This window comes from Sphaeramia orbicularis, chromosome 3 (genome assembly GCF_902148855.1).
Source record: "Sphaeramia orbicularis chromosome 3, fSphaOr1.1, whole genome shotgun sequence".
In the NCBI taxonomy this organism is placed as follows: domain Eukaryota; kingdom Metazoa; phylum Chordata; class Actinopteri; order Kurtiformes; family Apogonidae; genus Sphaeramia; species Sphaeramia orbicularis.
Genome location: NC_043959.1, coordinates 13,541,582 through 13,569,230, shown reverse-complemented (window position 1 = coordinate 13,569,230; position 27,649 = coordinate 13,541,582). Strand labels below are relative to the sequence as shown.

General features: G+C 37.6%; 1 protein-coding gene across 1 annotated transcript in view; it reads left to right on the top strand.

The window, feature by feature from the left end:
• The window catches only part of LOC115417141 (fibrillin-1-like), a 94,984-nt gene that overhangs the window by 14,362 nt on the left and 52,973 nt on the right, over positions 1-27,649 (top strand). Inside the window, 14 exon segments of the mRNA XM_030131148.1 lie at positions 8,034-8,085; positions 8,087-8,154; positions 10,238-10,360; positions 11,394-11,519; positions 17,559-17,593; positions 17,595-17,682; positions 18,333-18,440; positions 18,443-18,454; positions 18,566-18,687; positions 18,689-18,739; positions 20,662-20,725; positions 24,157-24,282; positions 26,158-26,280; positions 26,360-26,518. Coding sequence (XP_029987008.1) covers positions 8,034-8,085; positions 8,087-8,154; positions 10,238-10,360; positions 11,394-11,519; positions 17,559-17,593; positions 17,595-17,682; positions 18,333-18,440; positions 18,443-18,454; positions 18,566-18,687; positions 18,689-18,739; positions 20,662-20,725; positions 24,157-24,282; positions 26,158-26,280; positions 26,360-26,518 — 1,257 coding nt within the window.

Here is a 27,649-nt window from a genome sequence, read left to right as displayed (position 1 = left end):
AGGGCACTTTAGCACATGTTTTGACTCCCATGAAGGCACTTCCGCACATGTTTTGTCTCCCATGAGGGCACTTTAGCACATGTTTTGACTCCCATGAGGGCACTTTAGCACCACCACTGAATTGGTCTGTATGTGGAACCTGAATTAAAATGGTTTTCACACCTTGATCATCATCAGATTTGTCCACATGTTTGACACCTGTGCTGCAGACCACGTTGGACCTCAGATTGGGGACTCACTGTCCTCTCTGTTACTGTTACTGTTACTGTCTTGTAATGTACGTGAAAATTACCAAAAATAGTCACTTGCCCGATAAAGGGTTAAGTATTACTCACCCTTGTTCAAAGGCTCCTGTCTGAGGGATGAGAAGCACACTCCACACAGCAGCAGGGACAGTGAGGTCACTATTTACCGTCTGACACATGCATCACATGGCACCTTTGTTTATTCCTTTGTTGCTCTTTCATTAAAGTCAGTTAAACATTGCGTGATGGTTGGAAGAGTTACATAGTGCGTAATCACCTGCACCAGCTCCAGAATACACAAATACAAGGTCCAAACTGCTGCTAGAGTTCACTGCTAATTTGGACCCGTGTGCTCGTCTAGTCAAAGTTAAGGCGGATTTATACTTAAAGGTTGGGGACTGAGGATGGTGAACGTTGTATGGAAGTAAATCTGTCTCATCAGATTTTGAATCATAAAAGCCCTTGAATTTCTAGCGCTGAATTTTTTTGCACTGAAATTAAGTATCTGATTTTTTGTCTTTGAATTCAACTATGTTTATATATTTAGAATAAAAAAAATTCAGATTAAAAAATTTCTGAAGCAAAAACTTCAGACCAAAAAATTCAGATCAAACATCCGGGACACCAAGGATAAGCAATTGATTCTATCTCAAGTCGAATTGACAGCCAGCCAATCGAGTTATGTTAAGTTGGGCAAGTGACGCCGATGCAGGAAGACGGTCAGTGTGGTTGGAAAGTGTGATCAGAATTTTTTGCATCTGAATTTTTTCCTTTTCAATTTTTTCATCTGAATTTTTTCCTTTTGAATGTTTTGCATCTGAATTTTTTGCTTTTGAATTTTTTTCATCTGAATTTTTTTAATTTTTTGCTTTTGAATTTTTTGCATCTGAATTTTTTGCCTTTGAATTTTTTGCATCTGAAGTTTTTGCTTTTGAATATTTTGCATCTGAATTTTTTGCTTTTGAATGTTTTGCATCTGAATTTTTTGCTTTTGAAATTTTTGCATCTGAATTTTTTACTTTTGATAGTTTTGCATCTGAATTTTTGCTTTTGAATTTTTTGCTTTTGAATGTTTTGTATCTGAATTTTTTGCTTTTGAATGTTTTGCATCTGAATTTTTTGCATCTGAATTTTTTTTATTCTAAATTTGTGAATGTAGTTGAATTCCAAGACAAAAAATTCAGATACTTAATTTCACTGCAAAAACTAATTCAGATACTTAATTTCACTGCAAAAAAAAAAAAAAAAAAGTACTAGAAATTCAGTAGCTTTTATTATTCAAAATCTGATGAGACAGATTTACTTCCATAATGTTGAGCTGTTTGTGCAATCTGAGAGTTTAGAGGTCTAATCTGGCTTTATTTTGAGTCAGAGCCCTGTCAGCAGCAGCAGCAGCAGCAGCAGCGTGTCCTCCCTCAGACCCCAGTAAACAGGTCTGTCTCATGTCGTCTTCATGCCCCCTCACACACACTCATGCTCATTCTAATTCCCTTAAACTTTGCATACAGTATTATCCTTGTTTTGAGAAAGCCGAGGTGGCAGAAAACTGCCCGTTCTGATTCACCAGTTTGGAATTTCAGCTCCAGAATACCAGGGAATCAGGCCTAAGACAGTAATTCCTCTCAGGCAGCAGGCAGGATGTCCTGTTATGGACAAGGGAAACAAAACCTGCTACTCTTTTTGGAACAGTTCTCCCTCCAATATATTCAGGCATAAGAAATCACTTGTCACTGTGAAAGCGGCCTTATGCGATCCCGTTGGTATTATGTGCTAATCTTCTTGCGTGCATTTGGGTGTTGATGAGCGAGTGCTTCTCCACAAGCCTAGATCTGATCCAGCTGTTGAAGATGGGATGAAGCTCCCATAATGATTCCTTCTCTTTTCTTTTTTTTTTTTTTTTATTCCACAACACTCCAGGGCAGGGCGTGAGTCTCTGAACGCACACGTTAGTGCTTTTATGTCTGTGTGTGTGTGTGCTGGAAACTTAGGACATGGGTGGAGATGCACTGGAGATGTGGAGCCAGGAGTTTACAAGCCAGGGAGGGTTTTAGCTTTAAGTAAGGGTGACGGTCGAACATGTTGAGTTCATCAGAGGTGGCAGAACTACACACGCTCTGCAACTCAAGTACAAGGAAACATACGAGTGTAAAAAGAGACCCGTGTTACTGGAGTAAGGTGAAGACATACAGACTCTGAAGTGTTGTTAAAGTGTATGATTAGAAAGTCTGACTTTCGTTTACTGACTGTCAGTGCAAACCTTCACATCATATAAATACAGGGACCAGACAGTTCAACTGTTCTAATGTGATTTTAAAAAAAATAGACTGAGAATAATGTACGTTAATGTCATACACTAAAACATGTTTCAAACTGTAAACAGAACCATTTATAAGTAAGAAAAAAAACATCAGAATAGAATAGAATAGAATCGTCTTTATTGTCATTGTTTTACTCCAGTCAGTGCAACAATATTAACAAATCACCAGTACAACAGAATAAGAATAGAGGCCCAAAGTATTAGTTCGACAGTCTTGTCTCAGTCTATGCAGTAATAAATACTGACATTAATATGCTTGTCTACTTTCTGCCACAAGAAAATGGAGTGGAGTCGATGAACAGGCATTCAGTGAAGAAACTGCAGCACATATGGGATTCTCTGATATAATAATAATTATAATAATACATTTTATTTGTAATGCACTTTACATTTTTATCTAAAAACCTCAAAGTGCTACAGGCAGGGAACAATAAAGACGATTAAAAGGGAAGTCAGAAAATAAAACGATAATAATAATAATAATGATAATAATAACAATATACTGTTTTATCTGTTTTGTCCCATCTGTCAGTTAAATGAGATCTTTTCTTTGACACCAGCTGTAACTGCTGACACACTTCTCGCGTGCAACCACTCAGTTTGCATTTTACGTTTCCACTTGAGTGTTTGTGTGTGTGTGTGTGTGTGTGTGTGTCGTGTGTGTGTGTGTGTGTGTTCTCTGTCATCAAAGTCTCGGTGGAAATGATCTTTAATTCTGTCTGATTCGTTTGCTCCCAGCCCTCATATTAACCCCATCATCAAATGTAGTGTAAATATACCGTACCCTCTGCTCAGGAAGACTATAAACCAGCAGCACTAAGCTCTAATTGACAGTGTTTGGAATTACTACCCTCACAAAGACAGACACACACAGGGAGGGAGGGGGGGTCTGATTGGCTGATAAATCCCAACATCTTGATTGAGGTCATAGTGTGGCTTTCCTTCATGTGCAGACACACATGTACACACGCACACGCACACACACACCCACACACACAGACGCACACATACTGCACCATACACCATACATACATACACAATACACTACATACAACTACAGACGCATACACACACACATGCGCACACACGTACACATACACACAGACATGCGCACATTCATACACACACATACTGTACATGCACGCACACACATACACACAAACACACACATGCACACACATATACAGACATACATACGCGCACACATACATGCGCACGCACACACACACACACACACACACAGTGTGTAGGTCTGTGCTTCATGGGTTCGTTTTTGGCTCAGTTTAGCAGTTGTTTGTTCCAAATGCAGGCTTTTTCCATTGTGCCCTTTAACTTACCATACTAAAGAAGACCTTCCATCTACAGCAGTGTATCACACAGATTCTTTTTGGTTACACCCTGTAGAAGCCAATAATGTAATAACAGCTGATAATGTAATAACAGCCGATAATGTATAAATTTGCCATTTTTAAAATGTAGTAAGTCAATAACGTAATATCTGGCCAACAACGTAATAAAAGTCCTGAACCCATAACGTAATAACTTTTGGTCAATAACGTTATAACTTATTGGCTGGTTATTTATTATATTATTGGCCTGGTAAAAAAAAAAAACTTCTTTGCAAATGTAATAACTGAGCCAAAAACGTAATAAGTTATAATGTTATTGGCCAAAAACTATTACGTTATCGGTTCAGGACTTTTATTACGTTATTGGCCAGATATTACGTTATTGGCCTATTACATTTAATAAATGGCAAATTTATTGCATTATCAGCCGTTATTACATTATCAGTTGTTTTTACATTCTTGGCTTCTAGACACCCTGAAACAAGATTCCCCAAATCCAGGAAGATAGATTCAAAGTCTTCTGGATCCAGTGTTGTGTAGAACACATTGGACCTGAGAAAGTTGACTCACTGTCCTCTCTGGAACTGTTGAGGTCACTGTCTTGTAATGTATGCGGAAATTACTAAAAATAGTCACTTGCCCAATGAAGGGTTAAAACCTTAGCGACCCACTAGGGCTGCACGATTTTGGGCAAAAATAAAATTCCAATTTTTTTCCTCAGAAACTCGATTTTCAATTTTGATTTTCGGGTAAAACTACAAAAGACAACAGAAGTTGGCATGTCGCTTTTGTGAGCAGCCTGCAAAGCAAGGCACTAGTGCTGTTTATTGGCAAGAATCTGGCGATACGATACAAATCACGATACTGGGATCACAATACGATATATCACATATATCATGATACTGTTAAAAAGGCAATTTTTTGTTTGTTTCTTTTTAAAAAATGATTTTCCTGGAAGAATTGATTTGCACAAGAAATATGCACACTAAACACATTTTTATTTGATCACAAGATCTAATGCTATATCACAAAATGTTCCTGTGTTCAAACTGAAATTCTGTTTTACAGACATTACAGTTTAAGGCCCTGTTCAAATGTTCATATTCTATTAGTTCAGAACTAACATCAGAACATTATTTTTGTGTGACTGCATCAAAGGAACTACTATGATTTAATAAAAGAGTGATAAATAATAATAAATAAGATCTAAACAATGAAGAAAAAAAAAAACAAAATGAACCTTCACTATATCTGCATTTGAATAAATACCTAAAAATATCAATACAGTACTTTTTAATATTGATACAGTATTGTGAAATGAATTATCGTGATATATTGCAGAACCGATATTTTCTAACACCCCTACAAGCCACTGCTCCCTACCTCAAATCTGTGACGGTATCACTGAATCCCTGAAAATTCCGTGATGGGCCCACAGACGTTATGGCAGTGGAAGTCAGTGACAGGCATCAGGCATGTGTGCCTGGACTGTGTAAGATGAGTGATCCCCATGCATTTGTATTTGAATTGGGGGATCCGTGCGTGGACCACAGCTTACATTGGTATCACTACAGCAGGCTTATCACAGATTTAAGGTCCGTGGTCATTACACAAACGTCTGTAAAAGACGCTCTCACAGTTAGGAGGAGGAGCCTACGGTAGCCCGAAGGCACGTGGCTCGAGACCAAGAGATTAAATCGATTTGACGATTTCCCTTTCTTAAAAATCGTCTGAATTAAAAAATCTGATATTGATTTAACGTCCTCAGACCCAGCTATGGGTTTTCTGTCCACATTTGTGGACAAGAGTTTCACAACTTCATACAAAAAAAGAAAACTGTCCACCACAAAGGACATTCCATAAAAATGTTAAAAACTGCATCTGAAAAAACTGTTGCATCATGATGTTTCCAAATATGGGCACTTATTTAATAAAAACAAAAAAAGCTGGTACTTTGCTGACATTTCCTGGGTCTTAGGAGGTTAAAATCGATTAATCGTGCCGCCCTGCGACCCACTTTTGGGTCATGTTCCACCAGTTGAGAAACCTGGACCTAGAGCAGAGTGTGTAAATATGTGTCTGCTTAGGTATTACATCTTTTAGTCAGCTCTTGGCTCATCTTGTTGCATCTTTCACACCATTTTTGGTCTCTACATTGTCAGAATCAGAATCAGTTTTTTTGCCATTGCAGAAAAACTGCATTGGAAAATGAGCTGCAAGAGCTCAGAATAACAATACATAAAAGACAGTAACAAGGAAAAAAACAATGAAAAATTACAAGAATCTGAGTAATAAAAGACAGGTGCCCCGTAGATCAACTGACACTCATGGACAGAGTGCATAAATAAAAGTGTGTTATTTATACACAAATACAAAAATAAAACATACACCACAGTTGTCAAACATGTGGCCTGGGGGCCAAATCCAACTCACCAAAGGGTCCAATCTGGCCTGTGGGATACATTTGTGAAATGCAAAAATTACACTGAAGATATTAACAATCAGTGGTGTCAGAATCATTTTAATTCAGGTTCCACATACAGACACATACAGACCAATTAGATTTCAAGTGGGTCAGAACCAGTAAAATATCATAATAACCTATAAATAATAATGACAACCTTAAATTTTCTCTTTGTTTTTTGGTATAAAAGTAAGTAGTAAGTAAAAGTAAGTAAAATTACATGAAAATGTTTACATTACCAAACTATACTGTTACAAAAATGTGAATAACCTGAACAAATATGAACAACTTACTTTTAAGAAAGTAAATGCAATTTTTTCAATATTCTGCCTGTTACTAAATGTTTTGTGCGATTATAATGCACATGTGTAAATGATAAACTGGTAAACCGAGGCAGAATATTGTTAAAATTACACTTGTTTTTCTTAAGACGATTCAAGTTGTTCATGTTATTCAGATTTTTCAGGAAACTTTGTAGATGTAAGCCTGATCATAATATAATTTTTTTTTTTCACTGTTATTATTTTACTGGTCTGGCCCACTGGAGGTCATATTTGGCTGAATGTGGAACTGAACTAAAATGAGTTTGACACCCCTGGCATACACCATACATTGTTAAATATGTGATATGGAGTTGTTAAGGCTACACACAGCACTGGGAAAAAAACTGTTGGCAGAACGAGAGGTAGAATTTTGATCTTATTACACCTTTGACGTCATTTAATCCTGTTCCATCTACATTTTCATGGCGTTGTTGCGGTCACCCCTGTAAACTCCTCCTCTGTCGTGGGTGATCATTGGGTACCAGCTCTGTGACCCACTTTCATTCCCACTCTAACTCTGGGAACGTCAGCTCTGAAGAATGGAAACACAGGCAGGGCCGATTTTAATAGAAGCTCATTTATTGTTCCATTTCATTGTTCTCATTTATTATTGAGCGGAGGGCCGTATTACAGCAGTTGATGCAAACACAAAGGTATTCCTGCTAAACGTCCAAATATTTCATCTGTTGGCACGGAGCAGGTACAATTACAACAGTTTTGCCATGAAGGAATGTTTATTTGTAGACTTTGCACAGCGTTCCATTACATTTTTATTGAAATGATATTTGGAAACGATTACATTTCCAAACTGAACATCTGTAGTGGTGAGAAACTCATAGTTGAGCATCATCGAGTGCTTTACAAAAGCCTCATGTAAAAAGGTTCAGGGTTTGTGGCTGAACAGGAAACATTTGCCCAAAGAACTGAAAACCTCAGAAATGCTGCTTCAGACAGAACCAGGCCTCTGCGTTAACGTATCGCTCTCCTTTCTGGCCTCGTTTGCAGCTGTCTGGACACACTCATACGGTCCAAATCCAGGGACTGAGCGTGCTCATTAAAACCTCTGCAGGAAAGCTATTAGTATCAGACATCACAGAACGTCTTGCTGCCTTTGACTCTGAAATACAGCCCTCCATAGATAAAGATACTGTGCCAAAAAGGTTGAGCTCCGTCGTCTCCTGCTGCCGTCTTTATTCAACTCAGACCAAGCATCAAGTGTTGCCTTGTTGCCATGAACCCCAGTGGAATGAAAAGGCAGACCCCAGTCAGCAGACCATCAGAGCACTGTGGGCCTTTTTTCTTTACTAAACCTCTTGTTTGCTTCATCTGTGACAGATATCAATGAGTGTGAGATCGGAGCCCATAACTGTGACCGACCGCCACCTGCACAACACGGCCGGCAGCTTTAAATGCAACTGCGCTCCAGGATGGATTGGCAACGGACTCACGTGCACAGGTAAGACTCCACACTGCAAAACATGACAGCCCCATTTAGTTCTGTCCACTTATTTTTGCTCTTCAACTCAAAGAGCTCCGACTAGTTTTGGAGTTTTAACTCAACTGTTCAAGTTTTCAAAAGTTAAATGTTCATTAGTTCATTGTCTTGACTTATTGAAAGTTTTTTCATCTAGGTGCAAGTTGACTTAACTTGTATTTACAAGTTATCAGTTGAAAAAAAAAAGAAGAAAAGTGGCGGAATGGGGAGGGGGTTTGTGCGTTGGAGAATACACTAGGAAAAAAGAAAAAAGAACGCACCATTTTCATTTTCTCGATTTTTTCAGAAATATGACAGTTATTGCAAAATTGAAAACTACAATGAGTTCAGTACTACTCTGAGTCAGAATGAAATGATTGTTTTCCCGGTTCCGGTTGGTTGATTTTGATTAGCAATAAGAACTGTATTTTGGTATTCCTCACCCATGTCTGCTCATGAGTGAAACTCACAGATGAATTGGACCTCTGCTCAATTGTGCACAACCTCCCTATAAAAAGACACCAAAATGGAGCAAAAACACTTTGTCCACAATGTCACTACTACTGCAACCGGAGACAGATGGGGCCATTGGCATGTTTCAGCTGGACGGAGCAGACGGGCCGTAGCCAGGGTGTTTGGAGTCCACCACTCTACTGTTGTACACCTTGCTGAGCATTACCACACCACCAGCTCCTCCAACGACCGTCCCAGATCTGGTCGACCGCATTACAACCACTGCACAGACCGTACCAATCAGCTGTCACATCTCCGTGACAGGTTTCGGCCCTGGGCCCGATTGGGCCCGATTGGGCCGATCTCTCTCCGACTCACTCCATATTAGATGAGAACACGTTGAGTTCATTTACTCCTACATTGCACATTAGATCTGCATGTGACTACTGCGCACGTACATTGCGATGACGATGCTCAACGATACATTGTGCAGCTCTAGTCCGATGGCATATTTAAAGACATTAATTGCCATTCGTTTGACCTTTCAAAGTTGCTCAAGGTCAAAGGTCATGACACCAAATGAAAGCCCATGTGACTTCCTATCTATTGCCAATAGTAATTTATCCATATATTCAACTGTTTTCAAGTTACAGCACTTTAAAATGTGTCCCATTATAAACCAATGGGGATTTGGAAAAATTCAAAAATCATATTTCCTAATTCTTTGAACAAACTGGTAGACCTGACCCAAAGATGTTCCACAGCAATTATCGAGTGAAGGGAGGACACTTTTCTGAGCTGAATCAAGTCTGTGTACGCACTAACAGATAAATGACATGTTACATCACATCCAACCAAGGTTATTAACGTTAAAAAACTAACGAAATGACGAAAACTAGAATTGAAAAAACATTTTCGTCAACTGAAATAAATAAAAACTATAATTAAAAGAAAACAAAAAAAAAAACTAACTGAAACTTTGTGTGTTTATAAAACTAACTAAAACGGATAAAAGTTATGGATAAAATTTCCTTCGTTTTCATCTTTGTCAATGTTGGATTGATACGAAATCATTTATTTTGCTCGAGCTATTTTACCTAGCAGCACCATATGATATTTAACGGTCCGTCACTTGTGGTTTCCAGTCGTCTTCTGGTCCCCACTCTACCTGGAAAACTGGAGGCTAAAGTTGGGAGAAAGCAGCAGAGTCCTGTCTGGGATTTGTTTGAATACGACGGAGAAGAAGAGAAAGATACGACTAACTAAAATTAATACTACTAAACTAAAACTAAACATTTAGAAAATAATGAAAACTAATAAAAACTAGCAAACCTGCTCTAAAAACGAATAAAACTGACTGAATTAGAGAAAAAAGTCAAAACAATAAAACTAAACTATAATAAAACGAAAAAATAAAACTGAGCCTTGCATCCAACTTCAACAGCTGTAATTTAGTGTGAATGTTTGTATGTGAAACAGTTAAATAAATCCCAGTGTGTATCTATTTTTTTCAGTGTGAATTAGATTTTAATCAGATTTTCACATTTCCGTTGTGTTCGGTTGAAACCTCCTCCAGCCTGTTGTGAACTTGTTTTATTTGTATGTGTTTCAGACCTGGACGAGTGTTCCAACGGAACGCACATGTGCAGCAACAACGCAGACTGTCTGAACACCATGGGCTCGTACCGCTGCGCATGCAAGGACGGCTTCTCTGGAGACGGATTCTACTGCTCAGGTCATTGAACGCCTCACACACTGGCACTCAGATCCTACACCATGGACCTCACACTCATTTTAGTTCAGGTTCCACATTCAGCCCAATGTGAGCTGAAGTGGGCTGAACCGGTCCAATAGTAGACATAAGAACTTTTACATACCTAAGAATCCACATTTTTCACTTAGTTTTAGCGTGAAAAAAGTTTATTCTTCTAATTTATTATGTATCATGTGTTTGCTCTTGTATTCTATTGTTAATCTTATATTCTATCTATCTATCTATCTATCTATCTATCTATCTATCTATCTATCTATCTATCTATCTATCTATCTATCTATCTATCTATCTATCTATCTCTCTATCTATCTATCTATCTTCTTCTTTCCTCTCCTCTCTCCACTCTTTCTCCTCTCCTCTCTCTCTCTTCCTCCCCCTGTCCCTGTCTTCTCTCTCTCCTCTCCTCTCCCTCTCCCTCTCCCTCTCCTCTCCCTCTCCCTCTCCCTCTCCTCTCGCTCTCCCTCTCCCTCTCCTCCCTCTCCCTCCCCTCTCTCTCCTCTCTCCTCTCCTCTCTCTCCTCTCCCTCTCTCTCTCTCCTCTCTCTACTCTCTCTTTCTCTCTCTCCTCTCCTCCTCTCTCTTCCTCCCCTCTCCCTCTCTCCTCTCTCTCTCCTCTTCTCTCTCTCTCCTCTCTCTCTCTCCTCTCTCTCTCATCTATCTATCTATCTATCTATCTATCTATCTATCTATCTATCTATCTATCTATCTATCTATCTATCTATCTATCTATCTATCTATCTATCCCCCCTCTCTCTCTCTTTCTCTCTCTCCCTCTCTCTCTCCTCTCTCTTTCTCTCTCTCCCTCTCTCTCTCTCTCCTCCCCTCTCTCTCTCCTCTCTCTCCTCCCCTTCCTCCCCCCTCTCTTCCCTCTCTTCTCTCCTCTCTCTCTCTCCTCTCTCTCTCTCTCTCTCTCTCTCTCTCTCTCTTCTATCTATCTATCTATCTATCTATCCCCCACCCCACCCCCTCTCTCCCCACTCTCTCTCTCTCTACAGACAGTGACGAGTGTGCAGAGAACACTAATCTGTGTGAGAGTGGTCACTGTCTGAACATGCCGGGCGGTTTTCGCTGTGAATGTGACATGGGTTTCATTCCTACTGCTGATGGAAAGGCCTGTGAGGGTAAGACACCACCACATACTGTAGTGTTCCTGATAATCCAGAACCTTCTGAACGGCCTCCACATCCTACAGTAGTTTTATTCTAATAGATGTTGTTCTGGTGAAGGACAGTTTGTTTTTTGGAAATCGAAAAACAACCACTGTTTTGGTTTAGGAGAAGTGAAGCACACATGTTCAGCATCCACATGGATTCAACTGACACAAATTTGGTAATAGACGGTCAACTACAGATCTGTTTAACCCACAAAGACCCAGTGCTTTTGCTGAGCCAGTTCCCAAAGTCACTTTTCTATCAATTTAATCATTCTTGAGCGATTTATCAACATTTATGATAATATTATCTCTGTATTTCATGTTTTTTCAGGGTAAATCAGTGGTTCTCCACCTTTTTACAGTGGAGTACCCCCTGAAATATACTTTTTACAGTGGAGTACCCCCTGAAATATACTTTTTACAGTGGAATACACCCTGAAATATACTTTTTACAGTGGAGTACCCCCTAAAGTAGACTTTTTACAATGAAGTACACCCTGAAATAGACTTTTTACAGTGGAGTACCCCCTAAAGTAGACTTTTTACAATGAAGTACACCCTGAAATAGACTTTTTACAGTGGAGTACACCCTGAAATATACTTTACAGTAAAGTACACCCTGAAATAGACTTTTTACAGTGGAGTACACCCTGAAATATACTTTACAGTAAAGTACACCCTGAAATAGACTTTTTACAGTGTAGTACACCCTGAAATATACTCTTTACAGTAAAGTACACCCTGAAATAGACTTTTTACAGTGGAGTACACCCTGAAATATATTCTTTACAGTAAAGTACACCCTGAAATAGACTTTTTACAGTGGAGTAAACCCTGAAATATACTTTTTTACAGTGAAGTACACCCTGAAATAGACTTTTTACAGTGGAGTACCCCCTGAAATACACTTCTTACAGTGGAGTACACCTTGAAATATACTTTACAGTAAAGTACACCCTGAAATAGACTTTTTACAGTGGAGTACACCCTGAAATATACTTTACAGTAAAGTACACCCTGAAATAGACTTTTTACAGTGGAGTACACCCTGAAATATACTCTTTACAGTAAAGTACACCCTGAAATAGACTTTTTTCAGTGGAGTACACCTTGAAATATACTCTTTACAGTAAAGTACACCCTGAAATAGACTTTTTACAGTGGAGTACACCCTGAAATATACTTTACAGTAAAGTACACCCCTGAAATAGACTTTTTAAAGTGGAGTAAACCCTGAAATACTTTTTACAGTGAAGTACACCCTGAAAAAGACTTTTTACAGTGGAGTACCCCCTGAAATAGACTTTTTACAGTGGAGTACACTCTGAAATATAATTTACAGTAAAGTACACTGTGAAATACTTTTTTCAGTGGAGTACACCCTGAAATATACTCTTTACAGTAAAGTACACCCTGAAATAGACTTTTTACAGTGGAGTACACCCTGAAATATACTTTTTAACAGTGAAGTACACCCTGAAATGGACTTTTTACATTGGAGTACCCCCTGAAATAGACTTTTTTATCCAAGTACCTCCAACTCTCACTTCAGCATTTATGATTGTAAAAAATGAGTCCAAAGGCGCAGGAACACATTTGTACAATGTGTACAATATGTACTAGAAAATATATTATCAATAGGATAATTAAAGAAATATACATAAGTGTGTAAATTACAGTTGTGTGTAATTATAATGTAAAATACTTCTCAATATAATATATCATCATATTATCCTAACAAATGTCTAATAAGTTGTCCTTTCCATGTCAGAAAACTCCTGCTCATAGTTGGACATATAAACCCCCTCAGTGACGTCATCAATCCAGACAGTTTCAGTCTGCAGCAGCACTGAAGAAAACTGACTGAAATAACCCCTGGTCTTTTTTGGCAGATTTTACACATGTAATAGCTGTTTGATAGCTGTATCAAATTCGATTTCCTTCTACAGGAAAACATAGGATTAACTGATGGGAGCGTTTCAGTGGCGGAGTGTTTTCTATGTGTCATATGTGAATTTGTAGGATTCTAGCGTTGACCATCTGGTTGTATCAGTTCCAAGTGTGTGTTTTATCACATTGACTAAAACTTACACAACAAAACTCCTATGTAACACAGGATATGGTTTTATCATATCAACAGAGTTTTATGTCTCCTTTTACATGAAAAAAAAAAAAAACAACAACAAGGATTAACTTCATGTCGTTTATCTGCTGTCTGCATGGGTTTTTTATTGATGGCAAAGTTTTTTTCAGTGGTATTTGACTAAAATAGGTTTAGATTTCTCATCTGCCCGTCTCTGAATTCAATAAGAGGCAAATTTATTGGTCCCCGTAGAAGCCAATAATGTAATAAACAACCAATAATGTAATATGGCCGATAAGTAATAAATTTGCCATTTTTAAAATGTTAATAGGCTAAAAAGCGCACTTCCTAAAAAGTAAACCACATACTATAAAACACCTGTTATAAGGTCATAAATGGACAACAAAAACACTCATATTCACCTATTTACAGCTTCAAAATGTATGTAAAATCTCTGAAAACAATCAACATGCTTCTGGACGTCACTGAGGCACGGGATTGGCCCCATATGTAATGTTTAAGGACAATGGCCAAAAATATGTCACTTGCCTGATAAAGGGTTTTAAAAAATGAACATTAAGTTGAATTCATATTTTCATGTTAAAAGAATCAAGTTGTGGCAATACTGGGGTAATACCTGCAGGTCTGGATAGAAGGGCAGATAAATACTTGTTAAATATATAATTCCACTTTTGCCTTAAAGTCTAGAACCATCAGATGGAAGAAACCAGAACCTTCCTCATACACTGTAAAAAAAAAAAAGTAGAAAAAAAAAGGGTAATATTCCGGAAGCAGGGGTGCCCAAAAAAATACTGTAAAATAATGGAAAATAACCATCTCATAAAAATACAGTAATTTTCCATAATTAAAATATCGTTTTTGTGCCCTAACTTTACATGAGATTTGCTTTTTTTTTTTTTTAACTTTTTAATGTTTAATAAAGACATATTTCCATGTATTAAAATAATCAAATTACATATATAAAAAAAAAAATATAATAATATATATATATATATATATATATATATATATATAATATATATATATATGTGTAATTTTCAATGAGACTAAGTTGTACAATCCACTGATAAATACTGTATTTGGACAATTTATCAGTGCTTATACATGTTATATATTCACAAAAATACATTTATTCAACATTTTTGTTGTGAAACCTCCCATAATTACACAAGATATTTGTCAATTAACAAACAAGTCTTGTTAAACTTACAGAACAAATACTTCTTTTATGGTAATTGTCAGTAATTTTATCTCATTTCATTATTTTTTTATAGTATTGAACTTTAAATTAACAGTTTAATCTCATAAATAAAAAATAAATATTTGTGAAATTATGATACATTTGCAAATGTATTTTAACTATATTTTTCTGTGAAAAAAGCAAAAAATCTCTTTTAAAAAATGGAAATTTTATCGTTATTCACAGTTACAGTTTTTTTTGTGTTATTTTACATCTGACATGTAAAATCACAGCCTATTTTTGTCATTTCATTGATATTTTGTCATTTCATTGATATTTTCCTTGTATCTTAAAAATACAGGAAAAATCTATAAAATAAACAGTGAAAATTCTGTTAAATTACAGATTTTTTTTTTTACAGTGTACAATACACGGATTCTAAAAGTTTAGGATATTTATCAAATGGAGCAGATCCCATTCTCACTAAGGGTTCAGAGAACCACCTTTACTAACAGATGGAACCTCTGCCACCTTTATCACTGCAATAATAATAATATATATTTATATATTTTTTAAAGATTTGTTTTTAATTAACAGAAGCTTTTACAGGATATTTATGGTGTTTAAAAAAACATCTACAGTTTGTTACAGTGAGATAAGGCACAAATAAATATTTACTGAGATAAAAGACAAACAATTTTTCAGATAAAACACATTTTTTATTTGACACCCGCATACAAAAATCTGCATTTAACACGATAAAAAGGACACGGAAATTCCACGCTACTATTTTTTTGAATATGTTTTTATTCCGTCACAGGTGCATTTTGGGAATTGAAGTAAATATTCAAGGCAGACGATTTGACAAAATGACCACTATTGCAAAACTACTCGTGATTTATTAGTGTTTAAATGTTCAGGTTCCGTATGTAACACCAGTGGACACGATGGGTTCCACACCAAACCTGGAATGAGACTGAGATTGATGAAAAACCCACATGTGTGGATTAGAAAACACCACTAGGATCAACACATTGAACACAGTGTCTTTATTTAGAGTCTATAGAAGACTATTTACACACATTTACACATCTAATGCACTGACACCCAGGAGATTTAATGTCCATATTTGGGTCCTATTTTTGGACCCAGTATTTTTATTATAAATTCATTAATTATGGGCTGGATCAGAGTAACAGTTATAAATTTTTTTGCATGTATCTGAGGTCATCATTAGGTCCATCCTGGGGGGAAATATGTCTACATTTACCTTTTATTATTTGGTCTAAAAGATGGAAAAGTGTCAGATACTAAAATTAACCCAGTTTCATGGACAGACCCACATACAGCTGAGAAAAGGGAAATAAACTTATTGAAATGTACAGGCGGTTGGACAAAATAATGGAAACACCTTAAAAATCAACAAAATATAATTTAATATGGTGTAGGTCCGCCTTTTGCGGCAATTACAGCCTCACTTCTCCGAGGTATTGATTCATACAACTTGTGAATTGTTTTCCAAAGAATTTTAAGCCATTCTTCAGTTAGAATACCCTCCAACTCTTTTTAGAGGCGATGGCGGTGGAAATCGACGTCTTACTTGAATCTCTAAACTGACCATAAATGCTCAATAATGTTGAGGTACTGGGGACTGTGCCGGCCATACGAGATGCTCAACTTCATTAGAATGTTCCTCATGCCATTCTTTAACAATTCTAGCTGTATGGATTGGGGCATTATCATCTTGAGGTGAAGGTGTTTCCATTATTTGTCCAACCCCTGTATTTAAATCAGGGGTCTCAACTCATTTTCTTTCAGGTTCCCCATTCAGCCCGATTTGATCTTTCAGTGGGCCGAACCAGTAAATAATAACAGAATAACATATAAATAATGACAACTCGAGATTTTGTCTGTGTTTTAGTGCAAAAAAAAAAACATTATATGATGAAAATACAGGCTTTTATAAACTATCCAAAAAAAAGATGTGAATAACCTGAAAAACTGAAATTTCTTAAGAAAATAAGTGCAATTTTAACAATATTTCTGCCTCAATTTATCATTTCTACATGTGCATAATGGATCAGATCTACAAAGACACTAAACACTGAGTAACAGGCAGAAAATAGTTGAAATTCTGCCTGAATTTTCTTTAAACATTTCAGGTTCTTCGTATTTGTTCAGGTTCAGGTTAAATGAGACCCCTGATTTAAATACATCCATTGTATGTACTGATAAAAAAAAAAAGGTAAATCTAATAAAAACTAAGTTAAAAAAAACACCCGTAATGACCAGTGTGACCCTGAGCTGACCTGTAGTGGACACATGACCACCTTTGTGACTGGAAGCAGAGTGGGAGTCATTCTTCCTGATAAAGACATCACCTGTTGGATCCAGTCGAATGAGCAGGACTGACCCCACGGTGCTGATGTGTCCCACATCTTTAACAGTGTGTCCAGTCCTCCCTGTGTCAGCCCAAGCACCACTGGATAGTAATGATTTGTGCAGAGGTTAATGATGTGGAAGAGCCCAGTTTCCGACCCCTTGGCTGCCTCTGATAGTGTCTGTTTGTCTGTCTGTCTGTCTGGATGTGTCTGCCGAGGTGAGCAGCCTTCACTTCCTACTGCTGGCTGCCAATTTTCCACCATGATCCCATGATCCACTAATCCCTCACAGCTGCCCCCCCCCATCGTTCCATTCTAACTTTCTTTTTGCCTCTTCTGCAGACATTGATGAATGTACCTTCGCTGGTATCTGTGTTCAACGGACATTGCCGGAATATTCCAGGCCTTTTCAGATGTGAATGCAACATCGGTTATGAACTTGACAGAAGCGGAGGAAACTGTACAGGTAAGACTAGAGAAAGTACTGGATACGTTTACAAGCACTGGGTACATTGACGTGCACTGGGTACACATATATGCATTGGGTATATATCCCATATTACTTGTATATATCCTATATTACCGTATATATCCTACATTACCCGTATATATCCTGTATTGCCTGTGTATATCCTTTATTACCTGTTTATGTTCTATATTATCTGTATATATCCTTTATTACCTGTATATATCCTATATTATCTGTATATCTACTTTATTACCGTATATAACATATCTATATATGTATATGTATTGTGTATATATATATATATATGTATATTGTGCATGTACTTGTTTCTCACTGTTTCCCCAAACCAAGGTTCCAGGTTCACGGTTCACTTTATTGTCATACATGTCGTATATACATGAAACCAAATCAGCCCTCAGGACCAGCAATATACAAAGTAAAGTCCTATAAAATGAATCCTATATTTAATAATAATACAATAGAACCTGATAATAACATTAAAACCTAATAATGAATAATTCCTAAATCCTACAGTGCCAGATTACCGCTGTCTGTTTCTGTCCCAGTAGATTGAACACAGTGTGAAGGGTCTTCAGTCTCTAAGTAAAACTAACTTTTTTGCTGCCTTCTTGCTTTTTGTGCCTCAGATATCAACGATAGTGTGCGGACCCAACCATCGTATTAACGGAGTGTGTGTGAACATCCTGGAAGCTATCACTGTAACTGCCCCCGAGACTTCGAACTCAACCCCACCCGGGTGGCTGTGTGGGTGAGGGTCACCAGGTTCACTCTGTCCATCTGTGTCCACTGATACTGACCTGAAGTATAAGACACACCCTGCATCCATCCATCTGTCTGCGTCTGCGTCTTATTCCTGTAGATACTCGTTCTGGAAGCTGCTATCTGGCCGTACGATCCAGAGGAGACGCGTCTGAGAGCCTTGACTGCTCCAATGAGATCGGCGTGGGTGTTTCCAAGGCGTCCTGCTGCTGCTCATTGGGTCAGGGGCTGGGGAAACCCCTGTGAATCCTGCCCCTCCGTCAACTCCAAGTAAGTCAGGACAGCCCACTTCTGTCCTCATGTTTCTGTTCATGTTTCTGTTGGATCATTGAATCTGTAAATCAGTTCAAATGGGGTTTTGAGTTGGAACCAACAGGTTCTGACCGCCGTACGGAAGCTCTACATCTGGATGTGTGGTTGGACGCTGTAAACCCAGCTGACTTTACACATGCTCAACGTTAATGTATCTGTAGTTGAATGAGAAGAATGCAACACATCGAATGAATGACATCCACCTAACCTACACAGATGTGACATTAAATGAATACTTTCATTCCATTTCTGTAGATGGTGTAAAAGGGGCGGGTCGAACGGTGACATGGTTACATTGTTTTATGTTCAATGGGCTCAAACTTCGTACATATATTATCTGTATCAGTGTTTCTCAACAGGGGCGGTATGGAGCACTGTCAGGGGGCATTTGGAGTGAGAAAGCTGAGGGGGTGGGGGCGCCGAGACCAAAATGGGGGCGTTAGTCTGGATAAGTGTCAATTTCAAGCAGCGTGTTATGGAAATGCAGAATTTCCGTAACACTGGGGCCTCTTGCCAGGTCATCGTAAGTAAGAAGCTGTTCTCAATTTATTTAGCCCTGGTAAAATAAACTACTACCTACTACTAGTCCCCCCCCAAAGTGCTTAAGCTACACTGAAGTTAAAATTTTGGAAGTTTGTTGGAAACTTTTAGACTATTAACACTGATTTCAGTAATGTTAGCCTATTTGTAGCTTTCCTTCACTGGTAACTTTGTCGACCTGCCTCATCTTTTGAAGGTGTGTGTTGTGGGGGTGTGTGATGTATGCCGTAAAGCAGTCCAGTTTGTCGTTTCTTTTTGTGTCGGGGTTCCAACCATCAAACCAGAAGTCTCATTGTGTCAGTGCAGGAGATACAGATGCTCTGGAGTGATGACAAAAGAGTAACTGAACCTTTTGGGAGTTGCTGTTTGAGGGTTTTTTTTTTTTTTTTTAATGGAGAGGGGGAAATATTTGTTTTCCAAAATAACCCATCTACATGTAAACATAGCCCTAAATCCCCAGTCTGGAGACTGGGTTTTGAATCCCCCGTGAAAACACTGATATTGTTTTCAACAAAATTTCTAAAATCCACATCCCGACCCTGAGAGGCAACATCCAGTTCCCCTGCACGGATATTTGTTGTATATTCACACATGCTGTACCAACTTTTGTCAGCAGTCACCGCCAAAGCGTTCACATGAGTTCTGGACATAGCAACGGGATTGTAAGGCTATTGTATTCTAACATTACTGATATCTCCTAAAACATTGGTCCGATCAACTTACTGTTTTACTAGTCTGTTCATTGACCAAAAATACATGAGTATGACAAACTGCAGCAGTCACCTCTGTATAGAGTTAGTGTGATGCCCGACACACACACCACACACACACACACACATACACCCACACACACACCCAAGAGTCCACTCCCCTTTTCTAATACAGATAGTAGACTTTATGTGCCGCTCTACCAACACACTGACCACATGCAGCCTGTTCTTGTCATGCGATCAATGTGTTTTTGCTGTTTTTGTTGCTGGTAAGAATGAACCAGCTTTGTGCAACGTACTTGGTAATTACCAGCAGATGCTTCCAGACACTAGAGAGAATGACTCATCCCCTTTTTCTGTTTAAGAAAAAAGGTTTGCCTTCTCTGACCAGAACTAAACGGTTTCCTTGAGTATCTGCAGTCATGTCCGGTCTACTGGACTGCTTTGATAGTGGTGTCATCTGGGATGACTGATCAGACTGAACGATGCCAACACCTCAGGGCTAACCTGGTCATGTGACTAGAACCCATCATTTGTTGTTCCTGGCAACAAAGCAGCTTTATTGGTTTGTCTGTTTTTGTGTCATGGTTGTTATTTATAATGATGTGGTGGTGTGTTTTGGGTTACAGCGGAGTACAAGACGCTGTGTCCTGGAGGAGAAGGCTTCAGACCCAACCCCATCACCGTCATCTTAGAAGGTCAGTCATGTGACTACTCTGGTCGTCTAACTCACAGCCCCTTTCTCAGTCCTGTTTTATACTCATCTGTACTTCATAGACTATACACACTGTACACTGCACTCAACTTCAGAGGGCATTTTGTACTTTGTACTCAAGTACAGTTACTTCATACACCGGTTACTTCTTACTTTTTTTAATTTAGATTTTGCACAGTGGTTAGTGGAACAAATGTATAAAATTCAACACACTGTTGAACATTGTTTATTGTTTAAATGGATCCCTATTAGCTGCCACCATAAGGGTGTGGCTACCCAATCCATACCCAGAAACTGGATTGGTACCTTGCATGCACGAAATTATGTCACATCCATCATTCACCGTTGTCGTTTATGGCTGATTCTGCGAAACTGTTACTTTAACAAATATAGATTTAATAGGAAAAAAACCCAAACTGCTAATATAACAATAATATATACATTGCATTAAATTCACGGCGGTTTCTGTAGGTTCTGTCGGAAAAACTCAGGCTACAGTCTTCTCCTCTTCTAGGTGGTGGGCTGGACCCCAATATCATTTTTGATCAATATTGAGAAGTTGTGTGTGATTTCTTTGCAAGACGATATACCTAAAAAATTGTTCAAACTTCTTTTAAACACTTAGTTTTAAGCAGGCAAACCAGCAGGACAGCTAAATTAAGTTTCATGGACAACCAGGATCCACTTCTGAAGATATTGGAAAAGTAACAGAGACGAAAATGTTCTCAATAATAAATTGATCTTTTTGCTTAAACAATGCTGATTTACGCTTCTAAAATTTAAATAATGTCAAACTTTCGTGTATAGCGCATGAAAAACAAAACACGGGACAGGATGTAGACGTGTTTCTCTGAGCATCTTGCATGCGGCGGTACCGATCCGGTTTCCATAGTTAGCCATAGTGGTTGCTACTCTTCCTGGAGTCTGTAAAATAGAAATACAGTTACAAAATACATACATAAAGAAAAACAAGTTTACAGTTCATTGTTATCAGCAAGCTGAACATTTCATCTCAACACATAAACCTTAAAACATTTAAACCTTTACTTTACAGTAACTTGGATTGAAAGAGTCACAACAATCATTTGGATTCCTGTATTTTCTTGAGTAGTTCCTGTTGAGTGTTTTTTTTTAAAACAGTATTTCTAACCTGATTAGATTCTAAACTTCTCGTTTGTCTTTATTTCATTGACAAGTGTAAGAATAGAGAAAAAGTTCAAAAACTGAGCCTGAGATATATTTACTGTTTCTGTATTGAAAAACTGGATTTAAACTAATGCAAGATTTACTACCAGCACAACCATCAGTCACACACTGCTCTCTCCATAATCTAATACTTTCATATATAATAATATAATGTATTTCCTGCATAGTGAAGAAATTAACATCAGATCAGCATATAGATCACAGGTGTCAAACATTTGGCCCATGGGAAAAACCAGCCCGCCAAAGGGTCCAATTTGGCCTGTGGGATGAATTTGTCAAATGCAAAAATGATGTTGAAGATATTAAGAATCAAGGATGTTCAAATCATTTTAGTTCAGGTTCCACATTCAGACCAATATGATTTCAAATGGGTCGGACCAGTAAAATACTATCATAATAACCCAGAAATAATGAGAACTGTCAATTTTTTTTCTTTATTTTAGTGTAAAAAAGTAAAATTAGATGAAAATCCTTTTATAAAAAATGTGAATAATCTGAACAAATTTGAAAAAAATGAAATGTCTTAAGAGAAGTGAGTGCAATTGTACTAATATTCTGCCTGTTACTAAATGTTTTGTATATTTGTAATTAGGGCTGTGCATTGGCAAGAATCTGCCGATACGACACAAATCAAAATACTAGGATCACGATACGATATATCATGATATATCATGATACTGTTAAAAAGGCAATTTTTTATTGGTTTTGTTTCTTTTCTTAAAAGATTATTTCTTGGAAATATTGAATTACACTAGAAATCTGCAAAAATACTAAACACATTTTTATTTGATCCCAACAGGATCTAATGCTATATCACAAAATGTTCCTGTGTTCAAACTGAAATTCTGTTTTACAGACATTACAGTTTAAGATCCTGTTCAAATGTTTATATTCTATTAGTTCAGAACTAACATCAGAACAGTATTTTAGTTCAATCCCAACAAAGGAACGAACATTATTTAATAAAAAAGTGTTAAATAATAGTAAATAAATATAAACAAAAAAGAAAAACAAAAAAACAAAAATGAACTGCTGCAATATCTGCATTTGAGCAAATACCTAAAAATATCGATACAGTATTGTGAAATGAAATATCGCAATATATTGTAGAATCGATATTTTCTTACACCCCTATTTGTAATTGTAATATAAGTTGTAATACACATGTGTAAATGATAAACTGAGGCAGAATATTGTTAAAATTGCACTTATGTCTCTTAAGACATTTCAGGTTGTTCATGTTATTCAGATTTTTTAAGGAAATGTTGTAGATGTAAACATTTTCATCCTGTAGTTATACTGTTTTGACTGTTATTATTTCGCTGTTTTTGCCCATTTGGGATCATATTGGGCTGAATGTGGAACCTGTAAACCCAGTTCAACTCCAACCACAGCTGGACCAGGTCCATCATCTGGACCAGTTCAGCACCAGTATTTATCCAATAACAGACAAAAACACACAACATTTACATCAAAACCATCACATCCTTCAACCTTGTTGGAGAGAATGTAGAGATATCCATGTAAATCATACTCATGTCTTTTGGTTTTGTCCTAAACTTGCACCATTCTGGGATCATGTTTATTCAACAGTTGTTCAGATACTGGGTTAGACAATCTCCAAAACATGTTTGCTGATGTATTTTGGATGTATTATGGGTAATAATGAAAGAAAAAAATGATAGATATTTGTTTAAAATACTATTATCAGCCTGTAAAAAGGCTATTACCAAAAAAATGGTGCACATTAGAACCACCTACAACTAACAACAGGATACAAACTATGAATGGAATATTTAAGATTCTGACCCTTAGACTGAAACTGAAGAAGAACTGAGTCATGATAAATGGAAGAAATGGACAATCTTCATTTCAGCGTCATATGACTAAAAACAATTGTTAGTCACAAGGTTTATTGTAGTCAGTGTATCCCAAATGTCCCCTATGTTTGTCTTGTTCTGTAATGTACATAAAATAAACAATAAAAATAAAGTAAAAAAAAAAAAAATCACATCCTACTCACCACAGATGATCATTATTTTTATATATAAATGTACCCTCCTTTCTTTGAACCCTTCTTGTCACTGTCTTGTAATGCATGTGGAAATGACCAAAAATAGCCACTTGCCCTATCTGCGTACTTCTCCCACCACTGAACAGCGAACACACATCCACCCATCGCTAACTGCCGTTTTCTTTTCCTGTCAGACATTAATGAATGCCAGGAGCTGCCAGGCTTGTGTCAAGGAGGCCAGTGCATTAACACCTTTGGGAGTTTCCAGTGTGAATGTCCCCGAGGTTATGCACTCAACATAGAGACCAGAGTCTGCGAAGGTAACTGCACAGTCTGCCCCCATCACACATGCACGTTAACAGACAGGTCACCCACTCCCCTTTTTCTATTGCCCCGGGGTATTTTATAATGAGGATTGTGTTCAGTGCAGACACTTGCACCAGGAAAAACCAATAAGAGGAAAAATCCAACAAATATGTGGACTGTTTGGTCCCTGTAGATGAACCTGCAGATCATTCTAGTTCAGGGGTGGGAAACCTGTGGCTCCAGGGCCACATTTGGCTCTTGGGTCCTTTTCCAGTGGCTCCATGTGGGTTTGTCAAAAACATTAAAATGAATGAAATTTTTTTTTTTTTTTTTTTACTCCATCCCCCAAAGAGGAGTCAAGGGTATTGTTTATGGTTCAATTTGTTTGTTTCTTTGTTTGATTATTAACACTCTAGCACCAAAACTATTGATTGAATTCATACCAAATTGGGTTTATATATCACCAGTGACCCAGAATAGATTTCATTATATTTTGGGAACAGTATGTCAAAGTTAAAATTTTTTTGAATTTTTCAAATCTTTTTTTTTTTCCCTGTTACTTTGAATGAGCGAAATTTCAAATGTTTGTAGCAGCAAAACTGTTGGTTGATTTCATACCAAATTTGGTTTATATATCACCAGTGACCCAGAATAGATGTGATTACATTTTGGGAAAATTAGGTCAAAGTTCAAACTTTTTATGAATTTTTTTACATCTTTTTTTTTCTCCATTTACTTATAATGGGTGAAATTTCACATGTTTGTCTCAGCAAAACTATTGGTTGAATTTATATCAAATTGGGTTTATGTATCGCTAGTGACCCAGAATAGCCCGGAAAAAGCCCGGTTCAGACGATGAGAAAACTGAGTCCAGAGGAAGGAGGCTGTGATGTGGTCAGCCTTGGACAGAACACAGATGACAGAAGGAAAGAGGAACAGAGAAACGAAGAAGATAGGGGAACTGGAGACGAATGAAAAAGGTGTTTAGCAAGGCAAAACAGGGAACGGAGAAGGGAGGAAGGGTGAGGGTTAGACAGTGACATGTGGCTGGCAGCATTTTAATTAGCAGTTTAATTAATTATTGTGTTTGTTGGCCAGGAGGACAAACGCTGCTGTCTTCTCTGTTTAGTCCAGATCTATGACAGCGTATTAAGGCCACATAACAAAGTAATAACACTGTCACTATGAGAATAAAGTTGTAAAATATCAAGATAAAACCTGTAATTTTATGAGAATGAAGTCGAAAACAGAGTCATAATTTTACAAGAATGAAATCGTAGTATTATGAGAATAATGTCGTCATATTTTGAGGATAAAGACATAATATTATGAGAATAACATCGTAATTTGAAAACAGGCAGAAATAATATAATCATTTATGAGATAATGTAGAACTTTTGGGGTTTACGCACGGTGAAATACTGCACCGATTAGCCCCACCCACCATCAACACATTAGCAATAGTCTAAGGACTTTGAAGCCAGTTTGCACACACCATTGCAGTTTTGCCAATTTCACTACACCTGAAAAACCACCTCTTACAAGCACAAAAACTTTTCATCGAAAACAAGAGTTTTGACGAAATTGTCATTTTTCCATTAGGCGGATTTTTATGCACAAGTTAAATTAATACAATTTGAGGGTCAATGGAAAAGTGACGACTGAGGCAAAGGATTGGCCCCATATTAATGTTTGCGGAAATGACCACAAATAGTCGCTTACCCGATAAAGGGTTGAATACACTGGATTTGAGGCATTTGAGAGAATGCAGTGGGTTTTATTTTCCTTCGATGTGTTTCTTTCTACCCCACCCCCTACCCCCTCCATTCCATCCTCATTTGTATAAGACGTTTTAAATCCTTTCTATCCGTTCTTGTTTCTGTTGTCAGATATCAATGAATGTGAGCGTCCTGGAATCTGCGGCCCAGGCCAGTGCTACAACACCATCGGGAACTACACCTGTATCTGTCCGGTGGACTACATGCAGGTCAACGGAGGGAACAACTGCATGGGTAGGTCTGCACGCTGCTGCGCTAACAGGACCATCTCACAGCGGCGTTTTCTATTGAACGGCCTCTTTGTTTCACACAGACATGAGGAAGAGCTACTGCTACAGGAACTTCTACTCCGACAACAGGACGTGCGATGGAGAACTCACCTTTAACATGACCAAGAAGATGTGCTGCTGCTCCTACAACATCGGCCGTGCGTGGAACAAACCCTGTGAACAGTGTCCTGTGCCCAGTACCGGTGAGAACACGTACAAACACAACACAGTAAGACAGTGCCTCCCCACCCCCACCCCTTTGGAGGACAAAAAACCTCCAGGCCCCTCTCAACCCCAACAACATTATAACAGTGGTGCAATTAGAACTTTTATTGAAAGAAATATCAATATCCTAACAATATTTTTTGCTTTTCCTTGAATAATTTTTGTTCAAATAAAAATAACTTAGATTTTTGTTTGAATAATCCAAATAAACTTAACCAGACTGCAATATTTGTCCAAATAAAAATAGGAAATGTGCAATTATCTTACAACTTTTTGCAGCTGCCTTTTTAAGTTGTGGGTTGTTTTGTTTTTTGTTTTTCTTTTGTCTTTCCTTTTTTTTGTCTTTGTTTTTTTCCTCTTTGTAAATGTCTGAAAATATGATAAAATCAGTAAAAACTTAAATGGCAAAAAAAATTATCGTACAACTGCACTGCAAAAATCAAAATCTTACCAAGATAATTTTCACTTGTTCCATTGGCAGATTTTTATGCTCAATTCAAGATTTTTTTTGCTTAATTCAAGCAAAAAAATTCTGTTAGTGGAACAAGTGAAAATTATCTTGGTCAGATTTGTTGAAATCAGATTTTCCTGATCTATTGTCTATAAATCAGTTCTTATATCTCACTGAAAAGTTCCTCTTTAGGTGATTCTGTCTGATTTAAGTGTGATGAGATATTTGGACTAGAAATGAGACAAATACACTTGGTAAGATTTAGATTTTTTCCAGTGTAAGACAATGCAGTTCCTTTTTTTAGTCCAACACATGTTGGTTCCACAGATGAACATGTGACCAATGTCAGTGGGTCCATGAGCCCGTTTCCATTGGACATCTGAGAACATTCAAGTCCAAACTGGTCCAAAACACAAACCTGTGTGTCCTCTATGTGTCTTTTCCAGTCTAGTCCTTGTCCATTGTCCAAACCTAAACTCTTTGTCTAGTCTAGTGATGGATCACCATGGTAACAGATTGGTTTGGTGTCCGTCACAAAATGAGTCTAGGATGCTCCAACCATCAAACATTAGTTCCACCTCATACATGTTCAAACCTGAAGAACAAAAAAAGACCCAGGACTGATCCATGACCCCCCTGGGAAGACTTCACACACACC